This window comes from Buceros rhinoceros, unplaced genomic scaffold (assembly GCF_000710305.1).
Source record: "Buceros rhinoceros silvestris isolate BGI_N320 unplaced genomic scaffold, ASM71030v1 scaffold2375, whole genome shotgun sequence".
NCBI classification, from domain to species: Eukaryota; Metazoa; Chordata; class Aves; order Bucerotiformes; family Bucerotidae; genus Buceros; species Buceros rhinoceros.
In genome coordinates, this window is record NW_010410930.1 from 1 (window position 1) to 18922 (window position 18922).

The 18922-nt window shown below is 37.4% G+C and overlaps 1 protein-coding gene across 1 annotated transcript in view; it reads right to left on the reverse strand.

Moving 5' to 3' along the window:
- Positions 1–6825: 6825 nt before the first annotated feature.
- LOC104493143 (triadin-like) overlaps positions 6826–18922 on the reverse strand; it is a 41100-nt gene continuing 29003 nt past the window's right edge. Inside the window, exons 2-4 of the mRNA XM_010135771.1 lie at positions 18470–18679; positions 11979–12020; positions 6826–6978 (exon numbers count right to left, since the gene is read on the reverse strand). Coding sequence (XP_010134073.1) covers positions 6833–6978; positions 11979–12020; positions 18470–18679 — 398 coding nt within the window. The 3' untranslated portion in view covers positions 6826–6832. The remainder of the gene's footprint in view (positions 6979–11978; positions 12021–18469; positions 18680–18922) is intronic.

Here is an 18922-nt window from a genome sequence, read left to right on the forward strand (position 1 = left end):
TTTATAAAACCCTTTCAGTAAAGAATTTAAAATAAAAGAATATTAATAGGCACCCGGTGCCATTTTAAAATCCTGAGGTACTCTGGTAGTCATCAGCTACCTGTCAGGGTGCACTTCTCCCATAGGTCAGGTCATTTCTGCCAGTCCTGTGCTCCCTCTGAGCTACCCTATGCTTTCTGAAATGGCACTAGGCAGCTTTGTTTATTCACCTGAAGTCTGCCCAGCATGCTTCTAGTGTGTGAAAAGGTGGTTGCTTATCGATCATGAGTTAAAACTTCCTGATGTATACATATTCTTTCAGATAACATATATATATATATGTTCTTTCAGATAACAGAGGAGTGAGACTATTTGCTATTTAACTGATCGTGTGGAAATTTGGGGGAAAAAAATGCTTTCTTCAAAAGCTTGTTAACACAGATTAATACCCAGATCTGAACAATTACTTTGTGCTAAATAAATTCTGAGTGTAGGTTCATGAGAGTGACTGTCTGGGGTCACTCCCATGAGTGACTGAGGTCATGACCTCCCATGAGAGGTCTGAGACAACAGCACCTTGCCCAGAGCTGATGAGGGTCAGTGTAACCAACTGGGCCCTTACAAGTTGCCATGTCTTTTAAGAAAAGCCTGACCTGTGTGTCTTGAGCATATTAGTAACAAGCGTAAAAAATCAGGCAACAATATTCTCATTTGAACTGAAGATAGAAGGGTAAGTTGCTTTGCTGAAAAGTTTGTAATTAAAAAAATATTCTTTCAGCTTTTTAGAGAAATTTCTCTTTGTGGCATCTTGTTTTAATTTGATCTTTTTAACTGCACTTTTCTACAGAAAGAAAAAAGAGCTTTATAGTCAAGTAAAGAGAATAAGATAATTTAATATAACTATAGTATACATCTTTTTATCTCATACATAGGCTAACTCACAGAAATTTATAGATCCACCTCTACCCTAAGAAAATTGTTTCCTTTTATTTTTAGTAGAGAATAATCTTTTACAAATAAAAACCTATCTGGTAATACAGAGATGTTTAACAATGTAGTTAATGATAGTGCTTTATTTTCTACTCTGCTTTCTAAGTTCGTTGTATTTATTGAAATAAAAATCGCTTACATAGTGATTTACTCATGTATATGTGTGTGAGAGTGCAAGAGAAAGCAAGAGAAAGAGAAAGGCAGAGAGGATTTTTTTCTAACTCCAAATATAGTATCTTACAAAAACAAGTTCCTAAGTTTCGAAGTATAAAGTAAAAAACCAAAAAATTCCAACCTTAGGATCTTTTTCGAAGGTTTCCAACAACTTACTGCTAAGACTACATACTAGATTCATATTTCCCAGCCGGAATACATCAGCTATTTGAAGCAGAAGGTGCTACTTTAACACACAAAACCCACTGCTATGTGCGCACAGCTTGTCAGGTGTATCCTGGCCAGCTAAATGAGAAACCCGTTTTCAGATTTTCAACTCTTAGTTATTCATATGTAAACTGAAATGAAGTTCCAGAACAGTCTAATAATGACACTTTTAGCCATGAATGACAATGCTGAAGTGTCTGCAGTTGCTTATATCTTACAGATTATTATTTCCAATTTTGTATACCAGGTTTCTTATCTCTTTTCTAAAGTCACAACTGAAAGCAGTAATGTCCAGAAAAAAAATCTATTAAAATATGAGAAAACATGCTGCTGTCAAATAATTGAATTTGTCTCTAAAGGTTAAACTAATCCTGAAAAACTGACCAAGATTATCAATCCTAACCATTGTTCCAGAAAGAAATGAAGCCAAAAACATATTAAGCCTGCCAGAAACTGTTATTAAGCTTCTCAATATCTTTTGTGGAAATGTTCTGCAGTTTTAGCATGGTAAGAATGTGCATTTTTAAAGACTGCAAAGTCCTTTACAGAATAATCTTTCACTACCTCCACTGAATAACACTTTTTTCCCCAGACAATATCAAATGTTCTCTCTTTTCCAATTATTAAAGATAAATATTAGCCATAAGACTTGGACTGGCAAAAATTATTGCAATGAAAAAGGCACTCGTAAGTCATTTTCATGCTTTCTAAAGGATTCTAAAACTGATATTAGTCCTGTTGCATGTGCAAGGCCATTGTCATTACTTGTAATTTTATTATCTTTGCTTTCAATTCACATTTATAAGAAGGTGATCTTTGCTTTCTTTGGGTTAGTAATTATCATTATTCTTTTCTCTTCTTCCTTCATCATTATACAGTGTCCTTTCCACTCCCCTTGATTTTTTTCCGTTGTGTAATTGTATCACGGTAAGAGCAGTCTTCTTCAGTAAGTCTATTCCATTACAAGGTAAATTTTGTTCTAACATTTTAGCATTCATAAAATCTAGTAATCAACAAAAGAAAAGAGTGAAAGCTTGTCAAACTCCCCAAATAGGTATGGAGATCTTTCAAAAAATCTCAGCTATTCATGAATACCACAATAACTGTGGGGTAGATCCAACACAAATACTTAGAAATTGGGCGCAGCAACAATAATGCACATTTCCAAAGTGAAATTTGAGAGAGATTTTCTGTAAATAAGTGCAAAAAGTCAAACTGCTAGTTTTCTGGAGACAACAGAAGTGTAGTGCACAATCTGAGTGATTTTTTTTGTTTAGGATGTTCCAAGCATAAGAACCCCTAAAGAAAGATCATTCACAAAGTTATGGATAACAGTGCTGCATGGAGTGGGACTTTGATGCAGAAATAGTCCTTTATATGAAAACAGAGAATACCCTTTAATCTAAAAATAGTTCCGATTTTGTGGATCTAACAGTGGATCTGATCATTTTGATACCCCAAAAGTCTCCAAATTGATTTGTTGACTTGATCCTCCTTTGGGTCCGGCAGTCATATGGGAAAAATCCCAAATGCAATGTCTTGTTTTGTATAAGAGAGCTTTTTTTCTGGAACTCTTATTTCTAGAGCATAGATATGACAGTATACATTAGTTATGAAAAGCTACTCAAAGCCACCTTGTGCTCAGAGGAACAGATTGCAATGTTGGTGAGCGTGCCTGAGCCGTGGCCTCTCCTCCCAGGGCTTTGCCGTCTGTGCTCATAAGCTTTAGCCCTGGGAGAGATTTTCACTGTGCCTAAACAGAAAAGCTGTTGACTTGACTTTATCACAGAGATCTCAGAACGATTCTGTATAGGCTTATATCCTGGCAATTCAGCTCGTTGATATCTACACAATGTTAAGTCTGCAAAGAGAGACAGTTACAGATCTGAGGAGCTCACAGCTGCCTGTCACTGGGCAGACTTGTGCAATACCATGCACTGGAACTTCAAAGGGACTGCTGGCTTCAGGCCACAGGTGTTATATTTCTGTATCCCAGAAAAATAGGTGACAAACCCAAGCATAATCTAGGCCAGATCCGAGCTGTCAGGATAGCATTGAGACCTTCAGTCATCTGGAGATGATAAAAAGTTATTTGAGGATGTTGCTGTATAAAGCCTTATGGCTATACCTAGAAGGGGCCTTAGTCCACTTTCTTCATCAGTCCTAGTCAAGAAATACCTTTTTGCAGGAAGACAAGAGTAGAACTCCGTATCTTTTGAAAGATGGAGGGAGCACACATCCCGGAAGTGGAAAAGCCCACTCAAAATCTGTTCTACTGCCTAGGAAGGTGAAGCATGTTTGAATTTGGGCCTTTACACATCTGTGTGGCTCAGTTAACCTGTAAGGTACTAGCTTCAGAGGAATACCAGCTCCTTGTCCATTTCCTTCACATGAAGTATAGAAGACTTTGGCATTTATCTCCAGAGCAGGGTTATGAGCTTTGAATACTGAGGAAAACATCTCAAGTCGGCAATTAGACCCTCAGTTCCTTGGACAGAGGACTTTTAGGTCCGAAAGGTCATCTCATCACTTCCAGCTACTAATTTAACCAGCTTTCAGATTATTTTATTGACTTTTCTGAATTCTATATCTACAGTCTAGTGTCCCAATGCAAAGTGTTAGGCATGAGCATGTCACTGATTTCGAAAGAAGCAGGCATTGCAATCCTTGTCGCAGTGGTGCTGTCCATCGCGTTTTAATGGATTAAGCCTTCTCAGCAGTGAGGTATCTCCACAGTACTGCCAGCCAGGTCAACTACACTGGCAAGCTGACACCTTCCGCCCCCGTATCTGGCATCCCAACAATGCGCTACAGACTCAGACTCTTTGCACCCACTGTAGAGTTAGCAATGCCTTTCTCTCTTTGGGTGAAAAGACAGGGCAATACTGAACCTCTTGCGATTCCCACTGATAAAGTAAAGAGAAGGAATGTTTTCCTACACTGCCTGTAAACTTTCTTCAGTCCTAACATGAAGGATCATCCATTGAAACACAAATCATTATGGTCTTCAAACCTATTAATTCCTTGGTTGCCCTACTGAGACTGATGAAATGTGTCAGTAAATAGAAGCCCGATCCAGTTCCAGTTAACTTCAGAGAAATCTAGATTGTAATCTCAACACCAACCGGAGTGCTAGATTCTTCAGTACAGGCATTCACCTTTTGAGAATTTCATGGATCCCAAATTCAGATCACATAGGGCTGGTTTTATAAGCTGTTATTTTCAAGCTGTGCTCAATTTGGAGAAAAAAAGACACTCTGGTTTTGCAAAGGTGTACCTCCTATCACCAATATCTCAAGCTTTCAAATACATTTTCACTTTGATGAAATAGAATTTGAACTTAAGTTTTGTGTTTCAGCATAACCATTTTCATGTCTGAAAAGATTTATGTTACAAAACCCACTTGTTTCACTTGTCATTTTTCAGATTTCTGGGGAATAATGGAACAATCAAGACTTTTGACAGAGCAACAAAGAGTACAGCAATGGTTATTACTTGAGTTTCTTATTTAATGAGTTTGTTAATACAGTTACAAGGTTAGTAGACAGATATGTAACTATATGACATGAATCACAGCTATACTAGTTAATTCTTACAACAGCTGTAAAATCTTTGCCCTCTATAGTAAGGCAACTGACCAACCTTTTTTCAGGGAAGGTTCCACTTCACCTAAACAAACAGAAAAGAACAAAGGTCAGAGAAGAGATATCATCCCTTAAAAAAAAAAACAAACCAATTTTTTCTTGTTAGCTCATTTTAATAATAATAAAATATTCTATTCTTTATATGCTAATGGGAAACATTCTATTCTGAGATTTGAACTTTTCATAATATGTCTCCTACCATATAAGGTAGATAATTCAATGTGCAGTAGTAACCAAGGAAACATCCAAATCTGAGTTTGTGATTCAGAATGTTAACTTCTGACTACAATTCACAATTGTCTCCATAAACATGTTTCCATAGTTTAAGGCAAGGCCCAGTGGATCCGTTTTAGCTCCAGCTGATAAAATGCACATGCAGGTCAGCAAGGCTGTAAATCTAGCAATGCTTCCAAGACAAAAAATACTCAATTTCAGTGAAACCATGAGCACTTGATTCCTGCAGTGTGTTACTCCACTCCCGTGTAGGACATGGAATTAAAAAAAGTTAGTCTGAATGACTGTGGTGTGGTGAACGTGCAGCCTCAGCTGCACTAATTGCAGCACGTAGTGGCCAGGGAGTTCACATGAACTTACTATTTATGATATAGTTCAGTAAGTCGCCTACTGCCTTTTCCCACTCCTAGAAGGTATTGATGAAATTCCACTGGGGCCAAAGGCTGGTAGGACTGAGGTTTCCAAACACTTAGTGAGCATTCCAATTTTGGATTTGTGTATGCCAGGTATTTTATGACTTTTCCTACTTGATTTAACATTTATCCACTCGAGTAATGGAAATTTGGGTGCTTTGAGAGCTCTGAAATTATAAAAGCGAATACTGTTCAAATTTTAGGAAGCTCTCCATATTTCACCTTTTCTATTTCTCTGCTTTCTGCTAGTTATAAATCCTAATTCAGAACAGCATGTCCAGTCCACAGACTTCTATGTATCAATATTCATGCATGATGCTAATATAAAAAGCCCATGCACACATTTAAAAGGTAGAAATTTGGTAACATCTCAAGCTTATGAATAAACTGTTAGAAGCCAGTTTCAGTACATGTTGCTTTTTAATTAAATTCTAGTATAGCCAAATGGAATATAAACTACTGTGAAATGAAGATGTCACTCCTACACTCATCGCTTGTCACAATGACGAATACTATGTGATATGACAATCAGCTCCTGCTCTGCCCATACCAGAGAACAATTTTTTTTTAATTGCAGTAGGATAGTTATTCCCAAACTTGAAATGTTAGCAATTTACTTTCATTTATCAGATGACACCAGATGAAGAATGTTACAGTAATGGCAGTATGACAATTTCTAGTAAACTGAATTATTTGCAACATGCCATCCAAGATCCTCTCAATTCAGCCAAAATGCTACTTTTTGTTTCCTTTTTCTTTTTCTTTTCTTTTTTTTTTTCAATATATTGTCCCATCATCAATATATCAAGACAAAGTTTCTTGGTCTATCTTGTCTGCTTATTTGGGTTCTTTAGATTCTTGCTGGTTAAAAGAAAATAGCTATTGCCACTCTCTGAAGCAATATCCTGATGCATATTTTGGTTGTGGCTTTGAAGTCTTGTATAAATTAATGCTCTTTACTTCAATATGTACTAATGGTAATATTTAATTCTGACAGATTTTCTGTAATGGTACATTAAACAAGAAATAAAAGCTATCAAAGAGACCAATTTACTGATTGGGATAGCCAGTGGATGCTTTATTAGCAACAATGTTCACTTTTCATTTTGTTTGACCTTCTTTGTGAGGTTAAAGGCTGAGTAAGCCAACATAATACATGTAAAACAGCAGTCAGAGCAGTTACAGAAGTCTTTACATACCTTCATCACTGTCATCATCATCACTCCATACGATGTCAGACAGTAAAGAAATAAAGCCATAAAGCCAATCAGTCGTTTCTTCCAGTGTCTGATGAATAATTCTCAGAGGTTCTGTGCTGAGCTTGTTAACAGATCTTCCTGAGTGCAGAGTTTAAAACAAAAGCAGTTTTTAAAAGAGGGATACTCCTTCAGTGATTAAAGTTAATACTAATTTTATACAGAACTAATTATACTACCTCCCTTAACAGAAACAAAGATTGTGAATGTTAATTTTCACTATTCAAGGGTTTGAGGACAGCACTCCCTCCTGTGTAAGACAGATACAAACTATATCCTACTGTACCTGCTGTTTGCAGAGTAATTAAGGACCCAGGGGATAATTTGGTCTGATACTGTGCTCCTAGTTCCGTCTTTTCTTCTGAGGCTTGGTTGGACAAAGTATAAATATAGTTTTGATCCAACCTAATATTAATCATGTTGGATAGTCGCTTCCTTTCAGCCCAGTTTTTCTCTGGCTCAAGTCCTCTGTCTCTTGATGATTTTTAGGATTCACTGCTGACTGTGCCCCACTTCTCATGTCACTTCTCTCCTTGAGCCTCCTCCTTAACAGAAGTCCTGGCCAAGGATATTGCTGAGCCCTGGCTTAGCCACACAGACAGGTCATATTATTGCCATGGAGTACAGATAAAACACAGCAAGAAGAAAGCTACGTATCAAGCCAAAATCCTGAGCCCAGAATGAAGGGGGATGCAAATCGAAATTGTGACCCAGAGACGGCTACTTTCAAACACATACTCCTGTGTATCTGGTTCTTCTCCTACAACCTTTCTAGAGTTTCTTTCACATATACTTGTGCACATCTGCCAACTTACATAGTTCTGGGCTTACTGCTCCTGTAGGCAAGTAAGCTGGCAAACAAGGAAGGCATGCAGTTTAATGTGCTCCACTTCCTGGGATGTCTCTTGGAACTGAGGCTCCTGCTCCCCACTGTATCCACACCCAGGGAGAGCAACTCTCACTGGGTAATACAGGTATTCTCTTAAAGATTTTTCCAGTTGTGATTTCACCAGATTTCACCCTATTTATGCTGACACAGCATTTCAGAGGAACTCTCCAGCCTCTGACAGAGCATTTGTTCTGAACTTTCTGTCCTGTATAAACTTCTGTTTTCTTGAAATCTGTACCAAACACTGCTTGGGAAGAGGGAGAACTCTTGTTTAGTCTATGTTACTGTCCCCTGTACTTGAAATGGTAGACTGAATGATTGCCCACTCTGTGTGGTTTCTCACAAATGTAGACAATTGAAAGTAGATCACAAATAGGACTTGGGTAGTCAGCCTAGTCTCACTCCCAGGAGTTTCAATAGAAGTATTTACACTGAGTTTAACAGTATCAAGATAGGAACCATATCTCTGTTTACCACTATCCTTTTGTATTCAAATATTTTAGTTGAAAGTTAAACACAAGTATCTCCAGGACTACTTCTGGTTGCAGTGTTCTGACTCACAAGACAATTCTCAGCAGCAATCAGAAATAGTCACACGTGGACTTGCAGGTTACAAACACAGACAAAGTGCAGGCTTGAAGCAACTTCTTTGATGGCAGCAGTATGAACAGTCATTTTATAAAGTGCTATAACTAATTATTCAAGTAACAACTTGAAATATAGATGTATCACTAAATAATTCCTTTTTGTTTGTAACTAATTAATCCATAAATTAATTAATTAATCAGAAAAGAGAGTTATTTTCTATTAATTTGCATCTACTTATTAATAATGTAGGCCAAAGAAATATTTTGGTTAATGTGTTTTTGAAGATTGTATTACATAGATACATGCTACTATGAAGTACATCAAACGAAGCATGAACAATGAAGCACATCAAATAAATCGTGTGCCGTGATGAAATTACATACTTGTAAAGAAATACACATGATCTCTTCATTTAGTGTACTATTATGCACACTATTATATTCAGAAAGTTTGAGAAATAGAACCGGGAATGTTTACTTTGCTTATACCTGTATTTAGGCTATTAAAAAGTAAATCTACAACCTAACCCCTGATGTCATTTGCGCTTTATTCAATGTAGAGGTGCTAAGGAGTCCAAGTTGATCAATAGAATGGACATGGTCAGAGGGGTTTTAGCATAACTGAGGTTTTGATTCACAGGCAGAGATGGTTTACCTTTGGACAGCTGCCTTGGTTTCCACTCAGGCTAACCTTCACCCACTTTACATCTACCCTTTACCCATTGATTGCTTAGGGATGGCTCGGTTGCTTTTACAGCCACAGGCTTTTACAGCCACAGGGACTATAGCTGTAAACTAAACAACAATTGGTGTAAATTTATTTTAATATGCTGGTCTATCAATTAGCAGTTCAAGAACTGCTTAAGAAGTAGCAGAGCTGTCCCCCTGGGCAGGCAAGGGAAATGCTCAGAGAAGAGAAAGATGAACAGCAGAGGAAATTATTCCAATCATCCCAAGATTTTGCTGATGAATCAGACCCCTCAATGTCATATCCTGGTCAATAATTCATAACATCTTCATAGCAAAGTATGAAAAGGGATTAGAAATTGCAAGTATCCAGAAGCAGAATTCTTCAGTCATGCCTACACTAACAAGCCCAAGTTACAAATCCTGTTTATCATAAAAAGTTTAGAAAAATCAGTTTGGTGCTGTGTCGAAGACACCTCAGTGGTATTTGTAAAATTAAATTTTCTGTACGAACAGATCCTGTGAGATCCACCTGTGCTCTGATGCAAGTGACACAGGCCTGGAATGTTGTCTCCTAGTGCATAGATCTTCTGCATAATTTCTGTTGCATTTCCTGTTATTAAAAAGTAGAGCTAACAGCAACGATGTGTCTTAAAATGCTTAAGAACACCACACGAGGTAATGCTGAAGTGAAAATAACTACTGATCAAATCCATGCTTTTAACTTTCCCCACCACTTTGATAATAGCAGGTTCTTTGCCTGGTATAACAAAACACACAAGAAACAAAGGACGTAAAACCATTCCTGGAGTAACAAGTAGAGAGAAAGATGCCATTTACCTCAAACACATGCAAAGAAAGATAACCATTTCCAGAAGATTTACATGCTCTTGCTTCAATAGGGAAGCTCAGGGAACGCAGATTTCCATAACAAAGTTTGAGCTTGAAATGTTGGTGTCATGTAGATAATTTTTATTCACAGATGTCCTGCAAGGCTACACTACAGTGAAGTTTTCTAGAACAGTATTGGATTCAACAGATTCAGACTGGATTAACTGTCCTTTGTCCAACTTTTCATCTCTCAACCGACCTTAGAACACAAATTATTTTAAAACTAAGCTCAACTTCTCTTGCTAGCGTATGTTATATGGGATGTTACATATAAATTCCAAAGTTGCCCATCCCATTCCATTGACTTGGAAGGAAAGGAAGCCTGAAAAATTAGCATGGAAATGACACCTTAGTTTCATACGACTGAGGTATGTGACATAGATCCTACCATCAGTCAAGCTGTTTCATTTTTAAATCCTTCTGTCATTGTACACTGTTTCTAGGCACTTAGATTTGTAACTTTACATTCATAATTAATTCCAGGTCATTACAACTATTCATCTCAATAAATTACTTGCATTCCTAAATAGCACCAGTACCACTAACAATGCTTTCCTGTAACACTTCATTTTGTCATAGTCTTTTATTCCTTACTACTGTATAAGAGATGTTTTTCACTTCAGTAGAAGTTTGTCTCTACTTGTGCTGACACTTTCACCGCTATGAGAATAATTAAAAGTTTTGCCTTCCCCGCCTCCCACACCCCCCAGTGGGTCCTTTTAACAGGGGGTTTTGGAAATAGGAATTTATTAATCACATGGTATGATTTGTGGTAGAGCCTCAAGCAAATTTGGTTATGTTTCGTGGTCTGTGTCATTTATTTCCGTGAAGTACACAACAAAATGTGACTAATTGATTTATCTGTGCAAATCACTTCAGTCATTATTCCAGCCTTAATAACTCTGCTGGGAATGTAGTCTCCTATCAAACCTTTTTGCTTGTCAAATATTTGAATACGTAATCAGAGTACTCAAAGTTCAAGATATTTTAAAGGTTGTGGTGTTGGATTTTTAATGAAATACAGTGATTTTTTTAATAATTGTTGGATTTTCATCAATTACATATTTCGACTCCAGTGAATTGAATGCAATTAAATTACAAATTATGGTAATTACCTGGTGTAAAGATTGATCTATGAGATATAATCTAATTCATTGATACTGACAAGGTACAGCTGATGAAGACAGAGATTTTCTGTCAAATTTGATAAAACGCAAAACCCTAACACTAGTTCGTGGTAATAAAACATTTCGTAGTTTTAGTAAAATATTCTTTTATAGAGTGACCTGTATTTTAATCTGAAAGTTTCTATATTTTTAGGATTTCTTATTAACAGCAGTAGCTCATAACTGCTCAGTGTCTTCTGAGGAGTAGTATGTAACATATGAAACTCAATACACACATGAATTGTTCCATTATTATTAGTCCAGTTTGTCAGTATAGGTGTCCTTAGGTTTTATCTTTCTATTTCATAGACTAACATATTTGTCATGCTTACAGCACTAAGCTGCAGGACAAACTCTGGTGGGTATCACTGAAGTGTAAATATGGATTAGACTCTAATTAGGTGGTGTTTTCTGAAATGAACAGACATTTTATCTAAAGTAATTTGAAGATTTATTTTTTCTCACTCTAAGAATTCAGTCTTCTGACTAAGAACACAGCTCTTCAGATTAGAAAGGCAGTGCTGTTAAACTCAGATTAGAAAGGCATTGCTGTCAAACAAAGGCATTTTTAAAGGGCATTTAGGAGGCTGAAATGAGTATCTCTCAGCTTGACACCATTTCCTGGCAATCCCCTGACTGAGAGAGTGCCTCTTTTAGCAGACAGAGCTATTTCAAGCATAACGTGAAGATACAGAGGAGGCTATTGCAATGAGGTTTGTCGCTCCAGCCGGAGTTGGGGTTAGCATTGAAGCAGTGCTGCTGCACCCTGGCACTCCACTAGTGCCCATGCTTTGTTATTGCCATCCAGCAGAACGCACTCACACACGTGTACTCAGAACACTGCAGGCAGAACGTCTTTACCAGGTGGTAAACAGGGATCATCGCAACGTTGTGAATAGGTGGCTATAGCAGATGGTAACAGGATGAACCCCAGAAAGGCCAATAAAAAAAAAGAGGAAAAAACATGGTTAGCAATAATGAACAACCTCAGCTGTTCTCGACTAAAGGTAGCAGTTAAGGAGTGAAGTGAAGAGTTATTTAAATCTCTGTGGGACTGCTGTTATAAAGCAAAAATTGGAGTTCATTAAAAAGAAAAACTACACATGGTAGATGTGACATAATACAGTATGAATCAGAGTAATGTAGAAACATAGTTAAATAAGGCACAGTTTTTTTCACAAGTTACAAACATATTCTATTGCTGAAAAGAATAAAATACATATCGCCGATTCTAGTCGAATTATTTTGATTTTTTTCAACAGCAAATAACCAAAGAATTACGTTATCGAAATTGTTACTACAATGAATTACTGGGGGGTTTTGTTTGTTTATAATTAGAATTTCACACATACCATTATGGGCTGGAAATTTAGTTTGTGTTTTGTATCCCATGAAGCGCATTTAAGCATGCAAGACATTTGTCTTACTTCCTTCTCTATTCATTGAGTCAGTTTCTGAAATTTCTTATTTTCAACCACATCACCTCATGAAGTTTGATCTACCATGACTCATCACCTGGTATGTGCTAGACCATTTGGGATGAACGCAATCCTTGGAGCACTGCAGCACTTCATAGGCTGTCATTCTTTCCAGTATAAATTCATTTTCTAGGGGTTTACAACTCAGCCATGATGTTTACTGCCAAGTGAAACATGGGAAATAAGACGTGACCTGGGCAGCTCTTCTTTAAAATGGAGTTGACTTTAAATCCTTTAGTTGTTTTTATCTTTGTGGAAGACAGTGAAAATGATGGTGAAAAAAAAGACAGTGAAAAAACACTCTGCTCCTAAAAGGTTTTGCACTTTATAGTTGTATCATGAAGGACATTGGGAAAAACATGTCCATCTGTCAGTTATACAGTACGAGTTGTTTGGAGTCCTGTTCTTTATTTTCTATTTTTTATCCAAAATACAGATGTTCATGTGGTACATCTGTGGTGGTACAATTCTCCCCCACTCCTGGGCTGCTTGATACAGGATGTGATTCCCCTCTGGGCCTCACAAAAATCTATTGGAAAAGCCAAAGGCACATTGGGAAAGGGAGCGTACCAGAGTATTCAAGCCCCTCTTAACACTTCTGGCTCCTGCCCTCTTTTCTGGGGACAGTAACAACAATTACATACTGCGGTGGACCAGGTGGTTGAGGTGCTCCCTCAGCACACTGGGTTCCTACTCTCCTCCCTATCATCCTGAATCTTCTTACAACCTGGTACACTTGTACTTGGTCATGGCCAGAAGGGGGAATGCTAGGACCTCAAGATCTAGCAAGTTCTAGACATGAGCTACCAAAACATTACATCATTTGAGTTAGGCTGAAGTGGAATAGTACCTGACAAAAGTCAGTTTTCTTGGACCCTATAAATAACAATCGAAAATGAGACCCTTTGAGCTCTCATGGATCACACTGGGCTGCATCCAGCACTTCCCTGAAGCTGGGCCACCTCTCAGGATCTTCTGCCAGTGAGGTTAACACAAGGCCTGGGTGAGAGCCAACTCCTCAAGGCTCAGCCATCGCCTGTTGAGTAATGTCGATGCATTGTGAGTATTTATTCTAAACTCAAAGAGGGAAAGTTTGACTACAGGCTGGACTCTTTCTCCCGTCTCTCTGCCTGTTTAGGTGTTTTGCTTTGTGCATTTGAGAGTGGGCTCTGGATTCAAGTATTTCTGCTTGTATCTGTGTCTGTATGTCTTGTGTCTGTAGATACATATTTTGATTTAAGGCATCGCATAGTAAGTTAGTGTGAATCTTGTAATCAAGTTGTTTCACTTCCTAAATCACTTGCTAGCTCTTACTTTTGTTAATCATTAAGTGCTTCTAAAATCCAACTCTTTTGATTTCCCTTATACCAGCAATAAAGTTTGAATTGTCAAATCAAACAGTGTTAAATACATTCATAAGTGACAGTAAGTTTCCTAAATTTTTGTTTGTTTGGTTTCCTCTACTGGAGAGTATTAATAGGTATATCATTCTGACTACCCAGCCAAAAGCTTTCTGTGGCAACAAGAAAGTAAAAGTGACCAAAAGCTAAGGCAGGGAAAAGGTGAGTTAAGACTGTGTTAGTCAGAAGCTGATGTGGGACACTCCACAACAATTTGTCCAGATGTTTTGCCATTAACTTAAAAAGGGAAACACACACACACACACACACACAAAATTAAAGAAAATATCCTTGCTGCAGGTCTCTAAAAAAGCCTCTCTATGGTTGAGCAAAATGAATTATCCACCACAAAGTGCCTGCTGTTTTTTCTTTTATGAAAGCAGTCATGATAAAGCGGCAAACTCAGTGCGCTCTGTGTGTGTTCTGTATTTTCACTTAGATTATTCTGTAGACAGTTTTAGATTTCATAGATTTGGTGAGATTTCAATAGTTTTGCTTTAGTCTGGCCTTTAGGTGAGCGGCTAAATCACTATCAGTTTGCTCTGAATATTGAAGACTCTAGATCTTAGGGTGATGTTAATTAGCTGTAATTGGTCACAGAGACAGCAGGGAAATCTGAGCACTTTATTAGCCTATTAGCAAAAGTGGATTCCTGGGCAATCAATTTCTAGGATTAAAATAATCTTAAATTATTTAGTGACATTTACCAATTAAAATAAGTAATCCAGTTATGTGTACAAGCAATGCGGGAAATACATTCACGAATTATGAAGCCAATTAAAAAGGTATATTCTCCAACACAAAGTATGGTAGTAATAACAAACTGTTACAAAGCACGTATCAGACAAAAATGATTTTACTTCAGCATTTCTGAAAATACTGATAACGTATAAGAGACCTTCCACTGTGGTACCCTACTAATTGCATCTTTATACACCCTACGTACTGCATGAGATTCATAGTTTCTTTCTCAGGCTTTTGTACTGCATATCACCTTCATTCCACATGAGAAATATTTCAGTCATGTTTGTAGTTGTACAGTACAACATGATAGGAATGCAAGCTCTCCTTTCTTTCCTCAAAGGAATGAACATAACACACTAAAGTGAAACACTGCAAAATTTAATGTCTTTCTGTGTAGATAGAACAGCAGCGCATCTTTCGGCACCGATCTAATTCTTGTCTTATGCTTTCTTTGAAATCAGCTGTCGAAGCTGACTTTCAGATCCCACCTCTGTCCTAACCTCTGAACAAGCTGACACGTAACCAACCAGGAGGCACAGCTTTACACGAGTGACCCAAACCAGGGCCTTCCCGCAACATTTTATATCATAGACAGCACCTCCTCAATACTACAGAGTACTATCAAATTTACACTAATCTTGTTCTGGATGTGTAAAATTACACAAAATGTATCTTAAACCTTTCTGAGAGTGGAGTTTAAATTCATGTAATCTAACTTCAGCTATCTAAATCACAAGCATTACCCTCCCTCAGCCTCCCTCAGTTCTAAAGGTTTCTTTCATGTACTCAATCAAGAGGGCCCACAAAAAAGTAATAAAACACATCTGTTTTAGGATGAAACCAAACACCTCATTCACATATAGTTATTTCTGGGACAAATTTTGCCAAATATAAATTGTCAAAACACACAAACTTAACAACTTACTTCTAAAAAAACCATGAAACCACAGTAAACAAGGAGCAAAACCTATGGCTGGGCATTCTAAGCATAGTGGCAATGTAAAGTTTATACTGATAAATTAAAAGAATACATAAAAGCCAAAATACATGTACTAATACTTTATGTCTTTGGGGAATTATTTGCCTTTAAGATAATGAGAGCAAAATTGCTAATTCTTTAAATAAGAAAACAATGATTGAAAACAGTGGAGTTCAAGTCAAAAATACTTCCTGCTCTGCTGATGTGCTGTGTTTCTACTAAGCTCCACAAATCTCTGTGCAATCTAGTAACTCATTATTTACGACATAACTCATTGTTTATGGCATAATACTTCCTTTATTGTCCAGAGGCTAGCATAGCAGCTCTGTAGTGTAATCAAGGGGAACAAGTCAGTGTATATTCCAAAGCTGCACAATTGCCAGCCTGGTTTACAGCGTCGAACTGCTCCTGTTTTCTGCCGCAGTCAGTCCTGCGCAGTATGGTCACTACTAGTGCTATGGAGACTGTCATTTCTGGCACACGATATAGTGGAAATCTCTGCTGGGACCCCATAGATCGGAGTCCTCTGTCATCTTTGTAACTGCCCATTGAAAAGCTGCAGCCTGCTCCTAGGTCACCCCTCAGTGTCCTCTTCTCTAGACTAACAGAGTAGAATTCTCCCACACTGTCTCGTTCATATGCTATGCACATTTCCTAAACCTGAACTTGATGGAACTTCACGTAAAGAAACAGGAATGAAATTGAATGTACTACCTTGCTTATTGCTTATGAAAGGCAAGCGTTATTTAAGGAAAAATTCACTGAATATTTTGTATTTTACAGACAAAAAATATACAGTTGAATATAATTTCTTTGATATCTTTCATTTGCATTTGAAAACTAAGAAATTAATTTTAATTATGCTTGCAAAACTATACTTCCAGTCCTGAAAATAACTATTAAATTTTTTTATGCAGGACCAGTTGTTCAATGAACAGTGTCAAACTTAACAGAAAATATCACTGGTTTTTAGATTTAAGGAGTCACTTTTAAACATGCCCCAGATTCTGCTTTCTGTAGGAAAAGACAGCATTACCTCCACTGGAGGCAAAGGGCCAAACTGTCAGATGGTGAAAATCACTCTAGTATCAATAATACCAGCCAGGTCATCCTATATGAAGTTGTCAGCTATTTCCATGGAAATTTTAAAAGTCAGCGCCTTTAACCTGGAAAAATCAGACTGAGTAGGAATTCTCTTTGCTTAGCATTACCCTGATTATTATATCAAGCACACATGAGCTGACGGCCAGTTCAGGAATTGCCTGATTTAAGAGTTTAGTCTTAGTTATGCCTTGGTTCTTGACTGCTCATTGATAATGAGAACTTGACTGATTGATTGATTGATAGTTAATACAGAAAATTAAAAGCAGAATATGGTGGTTTGCCTCTCTTGTTTGATATCTACAGTGTAGCATTAGGTGTGTGGTGTCCAAATTAAAATCTGATTCCTGTTTTGGGAGGATCAAAAGTAACTTTATGTTTTGCTGGGGCTCAAGTGACTTCCTTCTGAAAACAAAGACAGATGCGAAGCAAAAAATTTAACAGACGATTGTGATGATATTTTCTCCACATTTCAAGCTCCTGGGTCATCCATTGATCCAAGACTGGTCAGTTTCTTTCAGGATCTATCTGTCTCAAAAGATTTTCAAGTAAATCTCGAGATCAATATTGATGTATAGCAGGACCAAAAATGCATGGATTTATCAGAAAACTAATAAGAGTCCAGGAAATTAACTTTGAAACATCAGGACAACCTGTTTTGAATTAAAAGGCTGAAGTTTGAATTTAAATTCCCGGTTAAATACTGTGACAGATGTGATAACTTTAGAGCTGGAGTTCTTAGTCAAGAAAGAATGCTAATAATTTGTTTTCTCTTTCACATACCTGTTTCGCAGCCTCTTACAGGCTGTTTACCTCACAAAAGTTTAACTGCCAAAGTGGCTTGCTGAACATTATGCACCCTTCACAAACATAGGTAGTTAATTTACTTTATTTTTCATTACATATCATTGCCAGATACAAGGCATAAAAATCAAGTAGCAGTGAGGTAATTTCCATTCCCCATTCCTTTCTTCTTGTTCCTCGACATCCACCCAGTCCTTGCACCACCCACTTGATTTTCATCTTTGCCCTCAGTACTTTGAAACTTTTATGTACCCTGAAACTTGATCTTGTTCAGTCAATTTGCCTGGCGTTAAACTACGCTAGAATTATTGCCTTATTGAAGACAAGGGTATGTCTTAGCTAATATTAAGAATCCGGTCCTCTGAGCTTATGGTTTCTGAAGATGAATTTAGGTTTAGCGTGTTTAGAAACAATCTTTTGCAGTTTTCCTGTTGTCGAACTGTCAAGCAGATGTCAGAATACTCAAGGCAACTATGAAAGGCTTTAAAATAAGTTTCAGAAAATGTGAATTAATAATTAATTTTATTTTTCTTGAAATAACAACATAGAAATTGCAAAACAGGAATCTGACCATACGTGCTCATATATGTATTATATTACTGTCAACACATAGATTTTCCAGGATGAGGACGGGCTGCAAAATGAAGAGACTTACATTGTAATGATGTAGGAAGTGTAAACTAGTATGTTCTGACATTTGCCACAGTATCTCCTCCTCTGGTATGCTCAGCAGAGAGGCTGTGCTGCCTCCAAGAAGGTGAGAGGCATGCATATTTACAAAATACACCTTAATAAATGCTTAAATTGTAATATACTAGATGTCAAACAGAATGTGCTGAATTTTACCTGCAAAGTCTTTGTAATCCACCAAGTCAAACATTACAATAGCTACTGCCGACCAGGTAACAATCAGAGCAACAACAAGAAGCCATGCTGCTGGCGAGCTGAACGTTGTCACGAGGTCTTCTGTAACTGATTTCTTGGCGACTTTCATGGATGATGAGGGTATGGATCCGTTCTTACCATCTATTATCGTCGTGGTTGAACACATACGTCCTAGGCAGATAGTCAAAGCAGAGGAAACAGATTGTAGCACTTGGAGGTTAAAAATCCAGAATGCGAGGGTTGTTTTCAAATAGCTTTGTAATCAGAATATTTAAAATCAATGTAAATATTATATTATTAAAGACAGGCTCTTGTGCTTCCTGGAAGGAGTTTTTCCTGACCTAGGGCCACTTTTAGAAAAGTTGATTTGGAGAAAACTTGGTGAAATAGCCACGACTAACATTTTTTATTATA